The 24,375-nt window shown below is 33.3% G+C and overlaps 1 protein-coding gene across 5 annotated transcripts in view; it reads left to right on the forward strand.

Moving 5' to 3' along the window:
* Positions 1 to 24,375, forward strand: part of EFCAB5 (EF-hand calcium binding domain 5) — an 87,361-nt gene that overhangs the window by 20,659 nt on the left and 42,327 nt on the right. For all 5 annotated transcript variants that reach the window (XR_006726034.2, XM_045519017.2, XM_045519018.2 and 2 more), the window contains exons 5-8: positions 2,357 to 2,924; positions 12,708 to 12,864; positions 13,387 to 13,435; positions 17,108 to 17,178. Coding sequence is in view for 4 of the 5 variants with exons in the window: in XM_045519017.2 (XP_045374973.1) it covers positions 2,357 to 2,924; positions 12,708 to 12,864; positions 13,387 to 13,435; positions 17,108 to 17,178 (845 nt within the window). In the remaining variant the exon portion in view is untranslated. The remainder of the gene's footprint in view (positions 1 to 2,356; positions 2,925 to 12,707; positions 12,865 to 13,386; positions 13,436 to 17,107; positions 17,179 to 24,375) is intronic.

Below are 24,375 nucleotides of genomic sequence, written 5' to 3' on the forward strand. Positions count from 1 at the left end.
TGTAAAGGAAAAAGTAGGAATTTTTTTTTTGCAGATGACACGATTGTGAACAAAGCAATCGATATAAATTTAGCAAGGTTTTCGGATACAAAGTCAATATACAAAAACAATTATACTTCTATTATATATTAGCAATCAACAATTAGAAAATTAAAATTTTTAAAATACAATTTTAATGGCATCAAAAACACGAATTATCTCAAAGTAAATCTAACCAAAAATGAACAAAAACCTCTATGCTGAAACTATAAAGCATTGTCAAAAGAAATTAAAGATGACCTAAATAAGTGAAACAATATACCTTATTCATGAATTAGAAGACTTACTATTGTTAAGATAGTAGCGTTCCCTGAATTGACCCCTAGATTCAACGTAATTTGGGTTTGATTTTCATTTCCCTAATGACTAATGTTGTTGAGCACTTTTTATATGCTTACCAGCCATTTGTATATCTTCTTTGGACAAATGTCTATTGAAGTTCTTTGCCCATTTTTCAATTGGGTAATTTGTTGTTGTTTTTGAGTTTTAGATGTTCTTTGTGTATTCTAAATATTAATTCCTTGTCAGATACATGATTTACAAACATTTTCTTTCATTCAGTTGATTGTCTGTTCACTTTGTGATAGTGTCTTTTGATGCACAAAACTTTCTAATTTTGATTAAGTTCAATTTACCTATTTTTTTCTTTTGTTTCCTGTGTTTTTGGTGTCATATCCCATGAAGTCATTCCCAAATCCAATATTATGAAGATTTTCCCCAAGTTTTCATCTGAGAGTTTTATAGTTTTAGCTCTTAAATTTAAGTCTTTCATTCACTTTGAACTCACTTTTATATATGGTGTAAGGTCCAGCTTTGTTCGTTTGCATGGGATATCTAGCTGTCCCAGCATCATTTGTTGAAAACATTGTCCTTTCCCCATTTAATGGACTCAGTACCCTTGTTGAAAATCGGTTGGTTGTATATAAATATGAAGATTTATTTCTGTTCTCTCTATTCTATGCCATTGGTATATATGCCAGTACCACACTGTTTTAATTACTGTAGCTTTGTAGTAAGTGAACTTTGGGTAAAGTGAATTCTCCAAGTTTAATGTTTACAAGATCGTTTTGTCTATTCAGGGTCCCTTGCAATTCCATATAGATGGAAGGCTTGGCTTTCCAGTGATTGTGGAGGAGGGGTAAGATATGCAGACAGTGAAGTCTGTCAGTAATTCATTTTCTATGTGTGTGGAGGCATTATCCTGCTTCTTTAGCCCAAAACCCCCTGTTTCAGTGCAAGGATAAATGCCTCTGGTGTCTGACGATTAGCTCAAACAGGGATGAAGATACACAAAAAGGTCAATCATTCGCCTGCTACCCATATCTACATTTTTTAAACTTAGGGTGCCTCAAAGCTGCTCCCAAATTTCACAGTGATTGTCTGTATCTTTTTAGTCTCATGGTTTCTTCAGTCAGTCTAATCCCACCTACCTTACACTTTTCAGAGACTCAAAATATCTGACTATGAAGGCCGCCTTCATGATTGTTAGCATTATTATGTTCATTTTAAACACACACACAAACACATATACAACCTTTTCTGTCATTTCTGGAAATTTAGATAGGGAGGGGATGTGGTGCCTATTCTCAGTCCACTATCTTGGTCTAGTATCTCCAACATGAAAGAAGCTGGAAATAATGAGAGTGTGAAAACATGTATTTACATATATTTACACGTGTGATAGACTCTCTTCATTGCCTACTCAGCAGACATTTCCCCACCCCTTTGTCTGCCAAATGAACCTCAGTTTTGAAGCAGATGGAAATCACTTGATATTAAAGAACTTGGTCTAAACCCTGATACAGAGGAATAAATTATGATTGGTCAAAACTATTCCCAATAATCTCTTTTCCCTTTATCAGCTTTTGGGCTAGGGCAGGCATGTAACCAAATTAAAGCCAATAAAATGTAAAGGAAAGTCTTGGAGTGAGGAGTCTGAGATCTTCTCTTGGATAATAAAACAATGTTGGGAGGAGACAGCCCCTTTGTTCTCAATCCTTTTCTCCTGTAAAGAAGTGATGCCTGGAGCTGCAATAACTATCTTGTGATCCTGACATACAAGCACAAGAAATGAGTAAAGAACAATAGAAACAGGCTAGATACTTAATGAAAATACTGAGCGGTTGAATGACTTCTGATTAAGAAAACAATAAATGTCTTTATGGTTAAAGTCCCTGTTGTCTGAGTTTCTGTTACTTTCAGCTGGGTTCAGACACCATGTAAATGGGTGTGAAAATTTTTTCTAATAATATCCTAAAGTAACATAGATTAAAATCTACTTCTAGTATTTCTTACATTTCACTTTTTGTCCCCTCAGAATTAAACCTGGAGGGGCAGCCAAATATCTCAAGGTGTTCAATAAAGGATTCTAACACTGGAGCCTCCAAGAATACTGTGTTTAGAAAACCTGCAAAAGTGATTTTCCATTTAGATCAAACTGCAAAGCCAGAACAACCATGGAAGAAAAATCTTTTTGAAAGAGTGCAGGCAAGAACCCAGGCAATGCAGCAGAAAATCATAGATAAGGAAAATCTGAAGAAGGAACTAGAAAAGAAGGCTGAAAAAAAACTTCCCAAGGATAATTTGGCCAAAGAGTGGTTTAATACTGAAAACATGACGCTGAACACTCGTGCATATTTGCTTGACAAACTTCTACCCACCTTAGTTCCTGGAGTGGAAAAAACATTAATGCAAGTGGAAAAGAAGAAGATTTTGGCAGAAGTTGATATTCCAACCAAGTTTGATCCAATTAATCATTTGGGGGAGTACTTAATGAGAAACAATCCTAATTATATCAAAGACTCAGGAATGTCTGGTTATCAGAGAGTTATGAGAGATGTCACAGAAGACCTGAAGATATATGTTCCGAATACTATCTACAACAGGTACGATTTATATTTTCAGCTGATGATCTAGCTCCTTACATTGAAAAGCAAGTAGAACAATAACATAATCATACAAACAGGACTTAAAATAAGTAATTTTATAGTTATTCAAAAAGTATTCATTGAGCTTCTACTACGAGCTTCACTATTTACAAGGCACTATGAAGACTGACAAAGTATATTAAAAAATTTCCTTGTATTCATGAATTTAATTATCTCACTAGGATACCAAGTGTGTTTTTATTTGTTTATTATCTATATTCCTGCACTGGAAAGTAAGCTATTTGGGAGTAGGGACTTTTTAAAATTTAACTTTTCAGATAAGCAATATGTTCATCTGGTTCAAAAGCCAAAATGTATAAAGACTTACAGAGTGAAAACTTTCTCTCCCATTTTTATCCTCTCTCCACCCATTACTCCACCTCTGCTATAACTACTGTTTTTAGTTCTCAATAGATCCTTCCAGAGTTTCTTTGTACATACATAAGCAAATGAAAATATGGGTTCTTGATTTTCTTTCTCTTATACAAAATCATGTGAATGAGTTAGAAATATTTTCCTCTGTTTTTATCTTGTATCATATAGAGGATTTTTTATTTCTATAAGGTAGAATTTATCTACCTTTATTTTGTGGCTTCTAGGCTTTGAGTCATTGTTACATTTCATTTCAAGATGTTAAAATACTTGTCTCATATTTTCTTCTGGAATTATTATTGTTTTGATTTTCTTTTAAAATATTGATCCAGTTGGAATTTATTCTAGTGTAAGATATAAGATATGGATCTAATTTCTTCCTTTTCCAAATGGCTACATAATGAATCCAATAACAATTATTGAATAGTCTGTATTTGCCCCACTGTTTTGAGATAAACTTTTACTACTAAATTCATGTATATTTTGGAGTGTATTTATGGATTTTTCTATCCTATTCCATTGGTCTATCACCCTATTCATGCGCCAGTACCACACTGCTTTAATTATTGAGAATTTTTAATTTATTTCAACAAATGTGTTCTGGTCCCCATTAATAGCTCTTCTTCTTTTCTAATCACTACTTTCTATTCTTGTGTGTTTACTTTTTAACATGAACTTTAGGATTGATTCATCTACTAGAAAAAAAGGGGGGTAGAGAACACCAAAACAAATGTTATAGGAATTTTTACTGAAATCAGATTAAATTTATTCATTAACTTAGGGAAGACCGGTATCTTTAAAAATTATAAGTATTTCTGTCTAAGAATGCGTATCTTTCTATTTGCTCATCTATTTTGTATCCATCAATGTTGTCTTAAAGATTTTCATATAGGTTTGTATCTCTTGTTAGATTTACTATTAATTATTTTATTGTTTTTTGTTGCCATTGTAAGTGGGACTTTCTTTTTCCATTATATTCACTAGCTAGCTGTAGTTTGACTACTTGAAAGCTGTTAATTTATGTATATTTTTGTACTCTGCTACCTTACTGAGTTCTCTTATTGTTTATAGTAAATTTTTAGTTGATTTTTGGGGTTTTCTAGGGAGACAACCATATTATCTGCAAATAATAGTTTTCCTTCTTCCTTTCAATTTTAAACTTCTATTATCTTTCTCTTACCTATATTGGCTGTTACTTCCATAGACTTAAATAATAGTGGTGAGGTGGGCATCCTTGTCTTGCTTATGACTTTAGTAGAAATGATTCTTGTATTATTGCTTCACCATGAATAGTTCTTAAAAAAATAAATCCTAGTACCATAACTACTCCATTTGGATCTGAGAAAGATATATTTTATCACATTAGGAAAAACACCCCTAATATCTATCTTATAGACTGACTGTTAAAAATCAAGAATGAGTGGAGATGATCATTTGATTTTCACCCTAGATCCATTAATAATGAATTTTATTAATAGATTTCCTAATTTTGAGCTATCTTGGAATTCCAGAAATAAATACCACTTGGTTGCTGTGTATATAGTTACAATGAAATATGTTTACTAGTAAGACAGAATAAATCTTTAATTCTTTCCTTTTAATACAGATTTTCAGAATATTATATAGGTTATATCTCTATCTATCTGTTTATCAATAGTCATCTACAGTGGCAACAAAGGAAAGATGTTTCCCCTTTTGGGACATGTTCTTGTTTAAGTATCACTATAGACACATGGATTTTAATATATATTCAATGTATTTTAATTCATTATAGTCATTTTTTCTTTCTGATGCTCAGCTTGACCTAACTTTGTCTCCCGTGTTTTTCTGACACTATTCCTTTAGTCTTTGAAAACTTCATGCAATTTTTAAAGGATTTGAGTTCCTTTTAATGGGAATCACTCATCTGGGAGCTAGGAATGCTCAAAAATATTGTCTTTCTTCTAGGCTCTTTCAGGGCTCACAGATAATATATTTTTTTAAATAATGGGTTTATATTGATCATTTCATATCAAATATAATGTTTCAGAATTTTTAACTAATTCCTCGATTTTTTTTAACACTGAAAATCTTGGTTCCTAACAACATTGACAGGATTACCTATTTGTTTTATCTTACAATTTACATAAATTAACTTCAAAATAATAATAGAATGAGTCTAGTAATAGCAGAATTTCTATATGAGATTTTAGATTTACTTGCAGCTTTTTTATCCTTAGAATATATCCTACTAAGTATGTATATGTGAAAAAAATGAAACCATACAAAAACTAGAAGCCAGTGGTTAGCTTCCTTTATAATCAGAGAAAAGCCTTTTTAACCATGATTCAAATCATGAAAATATTGATAAATTTGATTACATAAAAATTAAACGATTTTGCCCAGAAAATTGAGTCACAACACTTGATTCTGCTGTTGTAGTACAAAAATAGCCATATACAGTATGTAAATGAAAAGTATGGCTGTGTTCCAATGAAATTTTATTTGTGGGTACTAAAATTTGAATTTTATAGAATTCCTACATACCACAACACATTATTCTTATCTTGGTTTTTAAAAACTGCTTCAAAGTATAACAACCAACTTTAGCTTTTGAGTTATATAAAACCAGACAGCAGGCCAGATTTGGCCCCAAAGTTGTAGTTTGCTGACCCCTGGTCTAAATAATACCTATTAGGCCTCTTCCAGATCTAAAAACCAAATAGGACACTTTGATTTTCCTCCTGAGAATTCCTATTTTCCTTTGAATATACTTTGGCATGGAAACTTATACTAAAATTTATAAAAGAACCTAAAATTCTTTGTGACTTGTTTTAGTGTCTTTCCTATAGGGTAAGCAACTAATTAGAAGCTTTAGAATAATAATTCCTTGGAATTAGTACATATATCCTTCTGGATAAGAGATATGTACAGAGCTCTTGTTTTATTTTATGTGTGGACATGGAATTTTTATTTTCAGTTGAAACAGTCTTTCTTGGAGTGTGGTTACCTACTGATGACATCAGAATTACCTGAGTGCTTGGTTAAATGTGCAGATTCCTAGCTTCTTCCTCAGGTCTTCTGACTCAGAACCTTTAGGAATGCCTTTAAAACAGATTCCAAAAGAGGCTATTATGCCACTAAAGTTTCAGGAGCAATCATTTAGAGAAACCAAATTAAGGGAGTTTCAGTATAGTGAAAAGTTCCAACAGCACCAGAGAGCAGTGTCATTAAATTTAATAAATAGCTTAAAGAATATTTCCATTCTCCATCTGTTACTGCAGAGCAAGAAATTAGCTTTGCATTTAGATCTATTTCCATAAAATTTCTTCAAATTTGGGAACTGATCTCATGGCTGTAAATCAATATATTGACAGATCCTTCCTCCTGTTAGGGAATATATAAATATCAATCAGTACATAACACTCTAGGAATTTATCAATATCTATAATAAGAATAGTAATGGGCCCACTAGGACTCTGGTCTAGGTTCTACTGTCAACCAATCCCATGACATAAGAGGATTAATTTATTTCACTGATATTTCTTGAACTGAGAGTTTGAATATTTAGGGTATTTGCTTAATAAGAACCGTAGTTTCTATTGGAGCAATATTGTTATAGGAATATCGTGAAAGAGTTAAAGTAATCAAAGATGCTTTCTTTGCCTGGATTGTCAGAATTAGGATCATCTCCTTCTGGTAAAAATTCAAGATCGGTGTGTCAACATATGATGTAGGCATTTGTAGAATATTCAGAAATCATAGGGATGCTTTACAACAGTACAATGTCTGTTGACTTAAAGCTCAGATACCCAGCAATCTTAACAAAAACAGCCCTGCTTTTAAATTATCTAAACTATATTGTTGTTTGGGTTCTCAATCCATTGGAGAGCTTTGGTGAAGTACATTCATTTCAGGAATGAGAGTTTTCCTTATTTTTGTTCAAGAAAAAGGACAAATAAAATTTATTTGTCAAGACTTTATCCTCTGATGATAATGTTAAAGTGTTCATTTGACTCAACCTGATCTGAAAAAATTTTATCTGTTACTTCCCTGGACAAAAGGGATTCATCTTTGTTTTGTGTCTAAATACAATAGATAGAGAAGGCACTCCTTACTGATTTGGAGCAATTTTTATAGTAGTAGCCACTTATCTGAAAAATAAAATATCACTGCTATTTATAAGTTTTATGTATGCAATATACTTTTATTGTTTTTCCTCAGGGTTCCTGAAAGATAGGCATAGAATTGAAGTGGACTTTAATTCTTACATGTAAATTTGCAAAACTGATAAGAAGTTAGGTTTGTCATTTTGCTTTTCTTCATATTTTCTTTTCTTTTAGCATCTTTCTTTTAGTATCTTTTCCCTCTAATTCTTGATCCTTCCAGTTCTTGGGAATGCATGTTCTATGTCACTACTGCCTTATTGTGAATTGATAATGAAAAATATTTGCTCTTAAAATAGGATTACAAACTCTTAGCAGCCTGACTATGGTGATGATTACACATGTTGAAATTTGTACAACAAAGCACCGAAAAAGGTTAATTTTACTGCATGATATTTTTAAACATAAGAATTAAACATTTTTAAGAGGATTAAAGGAAAAGACTATTAATGATAGAATTTCACACTATTGCAGAGAAGCAGGGCCTATTGTACTATAGATTTCCTCACTTTTCTCCACCAGTTCTAATACACAGTCCTGATCTTAGAATGAGTTGAAATGAACCAGGAAGTACATTTAAGAGACCCAAGACAAAAGCTTGGATCTTTTCCTGTATGGCAGTTATAGTGATGCATACCCAATTCTGGTAAGGTAATGATCTCTTATCCCTATATCTGTTGATTATTTCATAATCACTATATGGCCTGTGCTGCACCTTAAGGTATCTTTTCAGCGTTTTTCCTGTGTCTCATCTTTACTAGCTTTAAGGGCTAATAATAGAACATTTAATCTGTGAAGAGAATCACAAAGAAATATTCCAGAAAATTACTTCCACAACTACAAGAAGAAGAAAAATAAGTCAGTATAAATGCTCAACCATTATGGGTACACAAACCAAATAAAAACTAAAAGGGAAAGAGACACATGTTTATTTTACCTATAGTAACTCCCTGAAAATTAACTTGTGTTCAATGTTCAAGGAACTTATGTGACAAAGTCCTTGTGTGTATTTCTTTTGGAATATAGTATCTGCAAAATGTTCGAAGATTTACTTCAAAGTATTTACTTTCGATATTTAAAAAAAAAAGGATGTTTAACTCATCCTTACAAGACACCAGCACTAAGACTTGGCAAGACTGAGGGAATGTTCATCCTTAATATTGGTCTTCCTCAGTTGCCAAGAGACAGTGACTTTCCAGACAGATGTCTGTCTGCTCATACTCCACACCAGCTGCCACCTCTTTACTGAGCCAAACCCGTGTGCTTACATTACGCTAGGAAATCCCATAGGTGCTTCTCCCACATATTATGTTATTAATATTAACTGTATTGTCAGTCTGTTTTGAATATCATATTTTATCAATCCAGTGAAACAGATTATGCCAAAAGTAAGCGGCTAGATAAAGGAAATGCTTTTTTATAGTATTTGAATGACTATTATACCCAAAAGTATGTGGTAGGACTTGCTCTAAACAAGTTCTACTTTTGTTCAACATGAAGCATAATAATAATGTATATATAAGGACTAGTTTCATACTCATCTTTAAATCGTACTCTATTGTATATGTATATATTCATTATTAAGTACTTAGGAATTTGAGTACTTACAGACTGAGAAATCATAATCTCCCTGGGCATTATCCTAATGGCATATACACACACACACACACACACACACACACACACTCCTCAGCTTGATTTTGAATGAGTCTCTGGTTCTGCTTCAGAGGCATGGAACATTCCTAATGTTAAAAAGACAGAGGTAGAGTTCCTGAGTCAAGTTTGCTCTAGCTGGGTCTCGATATCTGGTGTAATGCCTGACAAGATGTGGTGGTTGTGGAACATTAACACCTAAGATTATCTAAGATGTCCAGAAATTCCTAGGATTTGCCAGATAATTCTACTGATGCATTTTAAACTATCTGATAACTGATAGCTTCAAAAGAAGATAGAATTGTTGTTGTTACAATGGAGAAACTGTTTTATTAGTTACCTTTACTGCATAACAAAATACCTCAAAACTTATTGGCTTAAATCAACAATCATTTATTTGCTCATGATTTTGTCAATTGTTAACTTTAGGCTGGACTCATGGCTTATCTCTGCTCCACATGGTATCACTTGGACTCACTCATACATTGCAGCAAAATGGCAGTTGATGGCCTTAGTTGCTTGTCTGTTAGTTGGCTGACAGTTAGGAAAAGCAATGGAGATAACTGGATCATCATCTAATGGGCTAGCCTAGGCTCATTTCCAAGGTGGCAGTGAAAGGGCTCTGAAGTTCAGTAAAAGAGGGCAAGCCCCAAGATTAAGGCACTTTTCCTTTTTTCCCCAAGACTTATTGTGATATAATAGATAGCGCTTTTCAACTTCCTGCTTGTATCATGTTTGCTACTGGTCCATTGGCCAAAGCAAGTCACATGGCCACAGCCAGACACAGGGATACAGAAATAAGACTCCAGTTCTTAATGGGAGGAGCTGAAAAGTTACATTGCCTACAAATAGACACGCATAAGGGAATGGGAAGACTTTTTGACATTATTTTTGCATTTTACCACACTGTAGTTTTTCATCCTTTCCAGTCTCCTTAAATTTGGACTTATATTTAGAATCTGCTTGCAGGTTATGTCTACCCTACACTGCCCAAAGTTGAGAATTCTGTTGATTAATTTAGATGTCCTAATGAGATAATGCACACCACAAAAGAGAGATTTTATTTATTTCCTGAATGAGTTACACAGTCAATTAAAAATCCATTTGGATTATATTTGGAGTCTCATGTGCAGCGGCCCTGAAGCACAAAACTAGGTTTTGTTTCTAAATGTAAGCTTTAATAAGAGGGAGGAAATGATATCTGATCTAAGACCTGAAGGATGTGGAGGAACTAGTCAAAGAGAGGGAGGAAAACATTTCAGGCAGATGGAAATATGACAGAAACCCAATTTTGTTAGTCCATTTTGGTTAATCCACATGAGAATATGGAGACACTTCGTACTTATTACATAATGTCATTTACTTATCTGTTCTGAGTTGGACCCTAAGCTTTATAATAGCAGAATCTATAGTAGGTGCTCAATAAATGTTTATATGAGTGAATAAGTAACTGACTTAGCAAGTGAGTATGAATGAATGAATAATGAGAAAAAGCTAGAATAGACACACACAGAATAGAGAGTCATGCAGAAATGAAAACAGAAAATGAGGAGAGTGCTGTATGGAGAGAAAGAGAGAGGATAAAAGGGAGAGAAGGACAGAGAGATGGGGAGAAGGAAAAAGGGACTGAGGGCTCTGAGATAAGTGGTAGAGGTTTGACTCTTTAGTAGTGTCACCAGAGGAGCTTAACACTTCTTTTATTTTTTTATTTTTTATTTTTTGAAATTGTCTTTTTCTAATTGAAGTATAGTCAGTTTACACTGTTGCATCAATTTCTGGTGTAGAGCATAATATTTCAGTAATATATACACATATATATTCATTTTCTTATTCTTTTTCATTATAGATTACTACAAGATATTGAATATAGTTCCCTGTCCTATACAGAAGAAACGTGTTGTATAGTTATTTTATATATAGTAATTAGTATCTGCAGATCCCGAACTTATCCCTTCCCACCCTCTTTCCCTCATAACCATAAGTTTGATTTCTATGTCTGTGAGTCTGTTCTGTTTTGTAAGTAAGTTCATTTGTGTCTTTTTTTTTTTTTTTTTAAGATTCCACATATGGGTGATATGGTATTTTTTTCTTTCTGGCTTACTTCACTTAGAATAATGATCTCCAGGTCCATCCATGTTGCTGCAAATGACATTATTTTATTCTTTTTCATGACTGAGTAGTATTCCATTGTATCCATCCACAACTTCTTTATCCAGTCATCTGTTGATGGACATTTAGGTTGTTTCCATGTCTTGGCTATTGTAAATAGCTTAGCACTTCTTTTAAAATGCTAATTAATCTTTCAGCAGTTCAGAAACAGGCCTTTATGTACTATTGAACAGCTTGCCTGTTTTTATTTTCAAACTTCAAAGGTTATTTTTGAAAGCTTATTTTCTTTAAGAATTTTGGAGACCTTTATATGGGCATAAAATAATTACTTAGATTTTAGTTGTTTCTTTTGAATTATAAGAGGTATCTAATTTACCAGTTCTTACTGAAAATCCTTTTGCATTTCAAAATCTGTCAGATTGCCTTAGTCTTTCTTCTTTGAGAGATGAAGACTGCCTCAAACATTATTGGAAAATTGTATTTGAAAATCAGTTTGTGGGGTTTAAAGTCCTAATAGTGGTGATAAACATAGAAACAATTAAAATCACAATTTTCCCCTCATTTAAAATTTTTTTAAGTTTTAATTTGGTGTTTTTGTTTTTGTTTGCTTATTTGTTTTCTGAGGGGAAGGTAATTAGGTTTATTTATCTATATTTAGAAGAGGTGCTGGGACCTTGTGCATGCTGAGCATGTGCTCTACCACTTAAGCTATGCCCTCCCCCTTATTATTTTTTTTAATTCTTGTTGGGGGGAGGTAATTAAGTTTTTATCCATTTATTTGTTTTAATGAAGATACTGGGGATTGAACCCTAGACCTCATGCATCCTAAGCACAACGTCTGCCACTGAGCTATACCCTACCCCCCATTTTTAACCTTAGTGATTCAACTCTGAGTACAAGGGTGATTGTTATGCTCAGGGGCTGTCAAAAGTATTTGACTCTAGAGGAATAAAGGAAATTGGCAATAAACATTCCTAGGTAGAAATCAAAAGTTTGGTCCAAAGCATCAGAATTACCTTAGATACTTGTTATAAATGCAAATTCCAGTTTCCCACCCTAGACTTGGAATCAGAGTTCTTTCAAGATGATTTCTGTGTCCAAGGAAAAGAGAGGTCTGCCACATTTAGGCCTTAGTGCATCCAACCTTGCTTTTAGGGTATACGTAGCAGCTTCTGGGGCTATTCTTAGTACTTTTTAAGTATAGTATTTAATTGAGTAAAATAAGGCCTACCTCTATAAAAAGTCAAATAATAGTAAAAAGCAGTTTATGATTAATGCTGAATTCAGTAAGTGCTGGGGAAAGCAGGGATCACAGCAGGCTTGAATCAAGAAAGATTTCATGGAGAAAAGACAGGTACAAAGTTTGGATGAGGCTCTGAACTCTTTTGTTCTGCCATTTTAACAGTCTGAATCAAATCCAGTGGTCTTAGCTCAAGATGTATTCTTTTTCTACATCCTTCAGAGTATCCAAGATGAAGGAGAATGTTAAACAGAAACGAGAACAAAGAGAACACCTAAATAAAGTCAAAGCCAACGTGGCCAACACACGGAAACAGGCTTTGCAGGAGCAGTTCACCGAGTGGATTCTAGACCCCAAAGGAATGATTCCTATGGCAGTGGTAAGAAAGAGGGTATCTCTCAAGGGTAGGTGGGATGGGTGATGAGAGGCTGACTGCCCAATACTGAGCAGAGTGGTAGAAGCCTCCCTCTAAATTTTCTAAATTTACCTGTTGAGGTAAGTCAGTTCTTGACCTGTCTGGCCAATTTTCTCTTGAACATTAAAAAAAAAGGATTTATAAAGGATTCTTTGGATTGCCAAGTTAATTGCCAAAGGTGCCTTAGCTCCATCATGCCCAGTGTCTGAGGGTTCTTAGAAAAGTCCTTGGAGCAGGTAAAAATGCGACACTCTTAGCATCCTAGTTCTCACACAAAATGGTTAGAAATCACTGAGGACATTGCAAAAGCATTTTATATACTTTGAAATATTCTATAAACTAAATATTTGTAATTACTATTTCTGTCCCTGGGCTAGAAGAATTACCCAGAACTTAAGTTGAAAGACTGTAGATGACTTTTAGTCTAAAATACTAAATGTGTGGTTATTGAGAAGTAATATATGGCCTCTTTTCTTTGATTTTCAGATTCAGAATGTTCTTCATGAATTTTTTCAAAATCCAGATTTCCAGCTTGGTAAGCTTGCCCATTCCTGCAGCGTTTATATTGCTCTCTCTTTTTTCGGGGGGTATGGGGAGAGATGCTGAATTAAGATGGCCAATATTGAGGTAAATATTATTCAAAGCTCTTATAGATGTACTTAAGCTCTTTTGCTTTTAACAGATGGAGAATGTAGAGAAACAAACAGTGATTTTTAATTCTTTTAGTTGAATGCCCCATTGTATTACAAATATTTTATAATAACCCTTTATTTTCCTATCAAATTGCTAGAAAATATTGCTTACATACACAGACTTTTAAAAGAAAGATATGTCATAACTGTGATATAAAGGAGAAGCACAATGAAAGACATAACAATTATATGTATTGTATTTCAATATGTAAAACTCAGTTACAACTTCACTAAAAGACATATGGAGTAGTCAGACATTTGTATCTACTTATAATGAATGTTTAGATACAAGAAAAGTAAAATTATATCCGATCTGCCATTTTCTTTGCATTTGCCATTTTGAAATAAGGGCAAAATGAATAGATTTATATATATATGTAGAAACCCCATGAACAGGAGAGCTACAAATGTAGACTAATACAGGTGTGTTACATTGGAGTTCAGAGGCAATTTATGATATTACCTTCAATTATACACTTTTTAAAATGGTGAACAACTCTCAGTAAAGTTCCAACATGAAGCAAAGTACAATCTTCTTTCAAATTTTCCTAGTAGTTACATTCTTAGAAAATTCAACAGCAAAAATATGGTCTGTGTTTATACGTAAAGTAGAATTAGCTTCTAGACTCAAAATTATTCTAAGCAAATTTTTCACCTACTTAAATGTCTGGCAGGAGGGGGAAAGTCTTTATTGTGCAGGAATTGCAGGAATTCTGTCCCTCCTCCTGCTCCCCATCATTGTAACAACAAAAACTCACCTGCCAATTTCCACCATGCTCACTGAGGGGAGCGGGAGACAGTACTACACCTATGGAGAACCACATGTTTTGATGATTTTGTTTTCAAAAGTTTTTTTATAGTAGATTAAGCAAAAAATTATGACTTGTTGAATAAGAACTAGAGTTTGGGTCCTAAGATTTACATAATTTATACCCAACTGATTTTTTCAATTGAATTTTTTCTTTTTTAAAACTTATTTTTATTGATGTATGGTTGATTTACAATGTTGTGTTAGTTTCAGTTATACATGTATATATATATTCTTTTACAGATTCTTTTCCATTATAGGTTATTGCAAGATCATTGAGTATAGTACCCTGTAAACCCCAAAACTCAAAATTTATCCTCCCCACACCATTTTCCTGTTTGGTAACCACAGTTTGTTTTCTATGTCTGTGAGTCTATTTCTGGTTTATAAATAAGTTCATTTGTATCATTTTTTCAAGATTCCACATATAAGTGATATATAGGATATTTGAGTTTCTCTGTCCGACTTACTTCATTTAATACTAAAGTCTCCAGCCCCATCCATTTATTGCAAATGGCATTATTTCATTCTTTTTTATGGCTGAGTAACATTCCACTATGTATACTACATCTTCTTTATCCATTCATCTGTCAATGGACATTTAAGTTGCTTCCATGTCTTGGCTACTGTAAATAGTGCTGCTGTGAACATTGGGAGGCATGTATCTTTTTGAACTAGAGTTTTCTCTGGGTATATGCCCAGAAGTGGGATTGCTGGGTCATATGGTAACTTTATTTTTGGTTTTTTAAGAAACCTCTATACTGTTCTCCATAGTGGCTGCACTAATCTACATTCCCACCAACAGTAGCAATTGAATTTTGACCACTTTATTACATTGATAACTATAGATGTCTGAAATATGTTCTCACTTTTAAAAATAAAGTATGCTTCCTATCTTCCCAATCACTGGTCCCCAAACATGATTTGGGCCTTGCTGACAACCTTTTCTCCTTTTACCTGTTTGCAGCCTATCTAAAAATTTTAATTCTCCACAGTCAGCACAACCTCAACTCCTCTTTCAGAGAACCTTTGAAATAACTTCTTTTATTCATTTAGTATTTTATGTAAGTACAGAAGGAATGAGTTAAGAGGGCTCTACTTGAGACTGTGATAAAATTAGAGAAATTTCAGACACTCTGGTTGACAATGATTTCTTCTCCTCTCACCTCCTATACTATATAGTATTTATTTTCTGTGCCATTCCTTCAATCTGTCAATATTTGTTGAGCCCTCACTTAGTTCCAGATACTGTGATGGGGTAGAGGATGCAAAGAGGACTAAAACATATTTCTTGCCCTTAAGTTGCTCCAAGTCCAGCCAAGGGACAGACACATATACTTAATAACAACTGTTGTAGATAGAAACGAGTCTGGCTTGTATAATCTTCCAGAGCTTGAGGGAAAGTGTGGGATGGGGATAAGAGCATCTAATGTGTAAACTTACAGTAAAGTTTATACAGTCCTCTTATGATGATACCTGATATCTCATAATAAATTATTAACAAAAATCAAGAGTGACTAAAGAATCTTTTTATGTACCAGCCCATAATAAGTAGGAAGTAGGAGAGGAAACTGGTGTATTAATTCTTTTATCATGAGCTTTCATACAACTTATGTGTTTGTGTCTTGGTAAGGTCAGTAGGATCATATAATTGTTATATCAAATGGAAGTTTAAAAAAATCTTTATTTGAACCTACTGCCACATTCACTGTTATTGATCACTCTGTTATCCATGAAATTCTTTTTTGCTTGGCTTTTGTGATATCACTTTCTCTTCATTTTTTCTTTTATTTTTGATCACCTCTTAACATTTTTATTTCTTTGTTCTTCTTTTATTTGTACCTTAAATGTTGTTTTCCAGAGTTTCCTTTTTGACTCTATTATCACTTTACACACTCCCTGGGTTTTCTTATTTAAACCTATGACTTTAGCTGGCTCTCATTCATATTTCTATCCCAAACCTGCCCTCTGAGCTTCAAATCCTACTTGAAAAGATCTACAAGATGAATGGTTAATGAAAAAAGCAAGTTACAGATCAACATGATCATTTTTATGTATAGAAAAACAAAAAATGTATACACACACATACACACATAAAAATGCATAGAACGTTTCCTGGAAGAGTGATAACCAACCATTGACAGTGGCTACTTCTGGAGGAGAGGGGAGTGAAAGTGCTGGTGGGAGGTAGGGAAAAAGGTACATTTTCAAGTTTTACTGCTTATCTTTTTATATTATTTAACTATTTTACCAGAAGAACATATTCATATATTATTTATTTAACATAAAACATTAAAGACAAAATTTAATCTAAAAATATTAAAGACAAAATAAAGTATTCAAAAAGAAAGTTTGTAGAAGTGTTTTGTTTTAGGACTTGCTAGCATAAATGCTAACATAAAGCAACACAGGTATTTTTAGTCTTTTATAACTACTGATGTGCCTGTTTGTTTCTGCTTTATCTTGACATGGCTGTTAAAAATGTAGGCATGTTCTTTTCAGTGTTTGGTTTGCTTGCTTAAATAGAAGCCAGGCAAAATGATAATTTTGTAGTAATCGGAATGTTATCTAACTAAACATCATTTACTCTGTTACAAATATTGATGGACAGTAAGAATTTTATGTTCTTTTGGGGATACTATAAAATGAATATAAAATATGAATGTATTATAACCAAACTATCAAATAATCTTTATTCCATAATTAGAAGAATGCTGCAAAGAATTGGATATTACTGACTCAATGGAACCAAGATTGAACAAAATGGAATTTATAGAAGTAAGAAGTTACATTATTTTGCTAGTTTCAATTGTCTTTTGGTTAATGCCACATATACATTAACTTAGAGTTAAATGAAAGCATAGTGATTTATTTTATTGATTCTAAGATGTACATTTTAAAATATTTTAACCCTTCTGAAAGGTTACATCTTTTAATCAAAGCATCTTGCAATTTCTTTCAATCAGTGGTACTCACGATGTATGTGAAGAACTTCTACTGACACCTTCGGGTAAAATCAGAAAAACCACCTTCTCATATTCAGTGAAATCTGATTATACAAATAATAATGAGGTCTAAAACTTACAAAGCATTTCCAATGGGCCAGGTGCTGTTCAAAGCTATCTACATATTAGCTCAGATAATCTCAGCAATTCTTATTCCTACTTTTATAGATGAAGATACAGAGATACAGAAAGGATAAATAACTTGTACAAAGTCTCACAATTAGTGGAGCTGGGGAAATTAGTATTCAGGCAGCTTGGCTTCAAAGTCTACACCTGAGAAAGTATGATTCTATTGTAAGGGAATGAACAAAAGAAGCAATTTAATGGCACCAGAGTCCCAAGTCTTCTGTAGCCTGTTTTTTTTTCCTCTCATGTCTTTCCTCTAATTCCCCTTGTTTTCTGCTGAGTCACAGAGTCAAGATAACTTTCTCCTTCTCCTCTCTTACATCCTTGCTCCATTGAAGGTGATGTCTATGCATTATATACAATTTCAAGGTTCTGTATGAAGGATTTCTGGAATCCTTCTTGAAATGATTACCAGATAGATAAGAATTTGACAATCCTGTCTCAATTATGTTCTGGTTTCTTATATTCTATATTTGTCTATTTGGCATCCATTAGTCACCGGGCCAACTAATGGCCAGAGTTGTTTGTATCTCCTCTGTAATCCAGAGCACATGCTCTGAACCACCTCCTTATATGAGTCTCACTCACCAAGTCAACATTTCCTCTTCCCTAAGTCAGCCCAAGTCCAGGTGCCATATAACTAGAGACTGCCCCTATGCCCCAAAGCCTGCAGGGATTTTTTGAGCTAGCCAATCCTAAACTGTTTACTCTTACATATACATCTATTTAAATTTTTGATCCTTTGAGTTAATTTTTATGTATGATGTGAAGAAATAAAACTTTAAAAAAAAGTATTTGATAAGTCAAAGAGGCAAAAAAAAATGAGACTATAAAGAACTTGTTAATATTATCAATAAGACATTGTATAAGTATGTATAGAACTTCAGTCCCTACAGTGACCCTGTTCCAGTTTTCATGGAATATTGATCAAAATTTATCATAAATAGACCACCAAGAAAACCTTACAAGTTCCAAAAACTAGAAATCTTACACGTTGTGGTCTCTTATTATTATGTAATAAAACTGGAACATAATAAATTTTAAAATTATGTAAGCCCAATTATTTAGAAATTTAAAAATACTCTAATAGTTCTTGGGTTAAAATCTTACATTTAATTTTATGGAATGCTACTGAATGTTTACTCAGATGAGAAATGATAATCTTAAAACTTTTTAAAATGTGATGGGGTAGAGATTTTTTAAAACACAGATAAATATGAAAATAGAATAACAATGTATATATTCTTGTAACCTGGAATTAATTCTTGTTAACACCATGAAATATTTTTCTAAGGAAAAAATTTTCAGTTTTATAAAAATTATCATGCTCAAAAAATAATTCAAACAAGACATAGAAGTACTAAGAAGGGGATTTAATAATCATCATAAATTTCTTACCCAGAAATAACCATTGATACTCTTAGGTGAACATCATTTAAAACAGCTTTACATTTTATGTCTCAGTAGACAGATGAGTATATAGCAATGTAGATGATCATAAATTCTATTATAGAAATTTAATTACTTAAAGTAAAAAGTACTTAATTGTACTTGATTCCAACAGAAAAAAAGAAAAATAGAAGTTAAAAATAAGGGAATTATTGAAATTGAACATATCTGCCCAAAAGTTATTCTAAAATCATTCTAAGAAAAGACAATATGATAAAGATCAGAAAAGCTTGCAGTCATTATTTTTTTAAATCACATATTTCAGTTATAGAAACAACAGTTGACATCCTACTATAAAAGATGAAGGTTAACATTTCCTCGTATCTTTTTTCTTGTGTTTCCCAATTTTAATTAGTTACTTTAAAATTTTTATTTTATCCAGATTTACACCATTCACTTTCTTCTCTGTAATTACAGTTCCCATAGTTGATTAATCTTAGTCTAATATTCAAGTGGATTTGAGGCTCACTTTCTGTCCTTTTACAATGACTTTGATATTTCTGAGTTATTTATTTTGAATCCTCTCTCAATTGGCTAAATTCACTGTAAAGTCATTTTTTCAGGAAGTTCACAAGGGTACTGTATCTTCTAAATTCTTTTATGTTGAATATCATGCATATTGCCTCTAAAACTATACCTTGAATGGGTATACTGTAATTGTGTCACATCTTCTTTTCACCTCAAAACAGTATAGACATTTCCTAATTATTTTCTGGTATTGAATGTTGTGATTTAGTAATGATATCAGTTTTACTTTTCTCTCCATTCATTTGATTAATTCAACAAATATATGCATATACATAAAACATATAAACATATACACATATCATATATGAATAAACATATATATTATATATGATATGTATGTGTATATATGTGTATGTTTGTATGTATGTCCATATAATTAAAGGAGAAGATGGATAAGGGTGATGTATACTTGATACAAACTCATTAACGTTCTACATAATACCTTTGCAGATGTAAATATCTATATGTGTGTGTGTGTGTGTGTGTGTGTGTGTATGAATACATTTTTGTTTTAATGGATGATTTGGGCTATTAATATTAGTTTTTCTGACATTTCCCGATTTCTCTTCCTGAAATGCAAACAGCACACATTCAGGCATTTTCATTAGAGTGAAGAGCTGTTACATCAAAAGAAGCCAAGAAACTATTTCTTATATACAAAAATTTATTGAAAATATTTAATTATCTGATCAATAAATTATTAAGACATGACATATGACATGGAAGTTGTGTTTAGAACACTTGTTTTTTAAAATTTTCTTTTTTATTGAGGTAACATCGGTTTATAAGTTTCACGTGTACAACATGGATGGAACACTTGCTTTTAAAGAGATTTGCTTTAAGGCTATTTTGTCAGCACTCATTCAATGAAAGTGGAGTAAAATGAAATTGTAAATGTCGTGTTTAAAGTCAACATATTAGACACAGGTGCCACCCAGTGGAGATACTATGTCATGGAATTGCCCCTCTGTAAAAAGCAGTATGATTAGCATTCAGGATGGAGCCTGTTTGGAGAAAGTGGAGTCACTGAGTAATGATTACTATAGAGAAAAGACAAATGGACAGAATGAATGGTCACAGATACTCCAAATGTATATTATTTTCCTAGCATGTCTGTTTTCTGATGGATAAATGAACAGATGATCTTTTTTGTTGACTATAACCTCTCTCTCACTTTTTATCTGTTTTATTTGAGTAAATGAAGACTAAAAATAACTGTTTTAGAATACTTGCTTCCAGTCTCTTAAAGGTATATTATTTGCTCTCTGTGCTAGGAAAGATGTCAAAATTAGAGTTTTATTTCTTACCCTTAAGGACCAAATAATGCATTGTTGTGTGGGAGTGTGCCTGTGGGTGGGTGTATGCAGGCATTTATGTCCATGTGCATGCATACACCGGGTGGAACCAGAGTAGCCTACAGGGAGTGGAAGGATCAAAATATAAGCAAATTAAGAAAGAAAGAAAGCTATTTCAAGTAAAAGAGAAGAAAATCATTTCAGGTATATTTGTTTTATCTAAACATCATTAATGTGGTTATAGAAAATATAGTTAACTTTTTAGGTAAGAGGGTTCTTTTATAATTTCCTGGACTCTTTGAACTCCACAAATTCCCTTTGTTTTGATTAAGAATCTCCTAATAATCTTTTTCAAGAGAAGTCAAAGAGGTAAATCTGTCTAAATTTTTCGTAGTATTTTTTTTTAAATGTGTATCTGTTAATCCCAAACTCTTAATCTCTCCTTCCTCCACCCCTTTCTTAGTGCTTTTTAAGGCAGAGTTTACCCTGAGTTGTCAAAGTGCCCATAATTTTTTAAATGATAGTCCCACAAATGGCTGTATGCCCCTCTCCAAAAAACAGTTTCTGTAAGATGATTGGTTGTTTGGAAATTGGAATCCATTTTCCAAATAGAAGCAATATATTGCATAGTGGCTGGGGTGTTTGGTTTCAAAGTTCCTGAAATGGAGTTCTTAATAAGAGTAACTATTTCTGTGGGGGAAAATGGTCCTTGAAGAAGAGAGCATCACCACACATTATCAGGGAAAGGAACTTTCTTATCTCTAAACCATTGGTGATGACTGTATACAAGACCTTTAGTGTAACAAGGGTTCATGGAGTGAAGGATAGGGATGGCCTCGGGTAGAGGAGAGCCTCCAAAGACCCTGGAGTGAGGAGGTGAAAGAGGCTGACCTCTTATCAATGCAGATCATCCTTCCCAACTCTGGGGGCTTCAGAGACTGACACACTTCTGTATCTACTGGTGCTATCTATTGGCTCTGGACTGATAGATGTTTCTTCCCTGATCCTATTTCATAGTTAGTCCCCTAAACTCTTGCCTCCAAAGTAATACAAAGTATAGTTTTCTCAGACAAGAGTGAATCTTTTTAAAGGACTGTTCTCCAGGGATGTGTGTCCTGCTTATCAGTTCTGCTCATTCTGGGCACCAGAATCTTGACTCATATTGTCATTTGTGTTCACCATTCCCAGTTATCTATAATAAACATTTAGATATTCCTTATCTTGTGATTATCTAAATACAGTAAAAGGATCAAGAATGGGTGAATGCATACCACAGAATTATAACACCTTTATATAGTTTATGTTTGTCCCAGTGGGATGGAGATAAAAAGATTTCAAAGACACAAAGGCTGCAAAGTTTCCTTTGCAGATACTTACAGAGACAGTTTATTATATAAAGAAGGATACAGCATAGCATGCTTCCAGAGGTTTAGATTAGACCATTAGCATGGATCAGAGAAGAGGATTTAAAACCATCCTGGTTTACCTGGAACTGACTGAAGGATTTCTCAGTACCTGAGGCTTTCAGGCAAAATGAGGCAGCTGGTCACTCTAATTGAGAAGTTCATTTTCTTTGAGCTTATCTCCCATCTGATCATTGAGGAAACTCTGGCCACCCATCACCTGCTCACCAAGGACAAGTGGGAATTAAATATGTGTGAATCCCAAAGCTGTAGAATCTAATGGTAGTTACCAACCTGTTAAATGTGACATTTACCACATTCTCAACAGTTTGGTTTCCAAGTCAGAAAGGAAAAGCCTATAATTCATTACATTTGGACTAGCACATACAGACAACTTGATTAAGTACAGTTCAAATGTTTAACAGCTCACAAAGTGATTAAACTGAAGGACATTAGTAGTTAATTATATTCTTAAATTAATCTAAGCAATCATTTTGGAGTTTATAGATATTAATTGATTCATTCCTTGGGAGGATATGAAAACACAAAGCCTACCATATGTTTTCACTTTTTCTGTTTTTACAAGAGATTCTGGCAAACTGCTGTAATTATTCTATCTGGAGTTTGATTTGTAGTTCAACTGGTAGTCTTTTACGTCTTATAGCCCACGCTTACAGAACATGCTCACTCAGAAAACCCATAGGCTATAAATCCAGAATGTTAAAGTGTCTCCTGGAGAAACAGTTAAATTAATTCTTGATTTAATAGCATTTCCATAGCCAGAGAACTCATATGGCTTTGAGGTCAATTCCCAAAAGCTTAATATAAAACAAGATGTTTCTTTTCATGAATCAGTAATTTTTATTTCAGCATTAAAGGATTGAGCCACAGTATTGCCAGAAAATGTCAATTATTCAATAATTCTACCTTATCAGTAATTTGAAAAAGTACCTACTGTTTAAGCAAAAAGTCACAAAGGATTGAATAATAGGATCTTAGAATACTGAAATAATTAGGACCAGTTGCCCCAGATCATCTGGTTCAAACTTTAGTGAATTAAGCGTAAGAATCACCCAGAGGGCTTTTAAAAACATAGATTCTGGGTCTCCCCACAATTTCTGATTCAGTAGGCTTAGAATAGGGTGCCCAAATTTGCATTTCTAGCAAGCTCCCAAGGGACCACACTTTGAGAACCATTGATCTCATTGGGTTTTTCCTTCTAAATACGTATGTTAGCTAAGAGGGTTTTTATTCTATAAAGAAAACTTTCTTGGTCAATTTCTTACCTAACTCAAGAGGAGACAAGAGCAATGACTGCAGAGAACTTACTGCGTGAAACACCTATGCTCTGTACGTACAAAGGATCCTCTCCATGACCCGCTGAGATAGCTACTGTGGTACCCACTTCACAAATTAAGGAATTGGGAAGTCCAGTGACTTGTCCAGGTTTACTCAGCTAGTAAATATGGGAACTGGGATTTGAACCCAGACAAGCTCCAAAATGTGAGTTCTTAACCAGTATACTATTCTGCTTCCCAAGGTAACAGATAAGAACTTAATTGTGCTCATTGATCCTTCAAGAATAATGACAATTCAGGGAAATATACACAAAATGTTATGATAACTCACAGAGAAAAAAATGTGACAATGAGTGTGTATATGTCCATGAATAACTGAAAAATTGTGCTGAACACTGGAATTTGACACAACATTGTAAAATGATTATAAATCAATAAAAAATGTTAAAAAAAAAAGAAAAATGACAATTAGGAGGTTTAGGTATCCAAGGAAATGAAATATTTAGAAAAGCTCCTTTGCTCTGCTTTAAATTTTCTTCTTTTGATCTCTATGCCAGTTGAATAATGACTTACGATTCTTAGCATGGATTCAAGCCTAATGTATCTCTTACATAATATATCCTAAATTTGCCTAGATGGTATTAATGAGGAAGTGAAATATCAACTGTAATCTTCATTTCAAATGTTAATGAAATATGTCCAAAAAATGATACATTTTAAACAAACTGTATTGGTCGTTATTCCTTAATTGCAAGAAACAGAAACCAGCCTTAGCTAACATAGCTGAAAATGAAATGTGCAGAAACCAAAGGCAGGAATATGGTCTGACTTTGGGAAAAGACTAGAAGAGGGAATGGAAGAACAAGACTCT

The sequence above is a fragment of the Camelus bactrianus genome, chromosome 16, assembly GCF_048773025.1.
Source record: "Camelus bactrianus isolate YW-2024 breed Bactrian camel chromosome 16, ASM4877302v1, whole genome shotgun sequence".
Lineage (NCBI taxonomy): Eukaryota > Metazoa > Chordata > Mammalia > Artiodactyla > Camelidae > Camelus > Camelus bactrianus.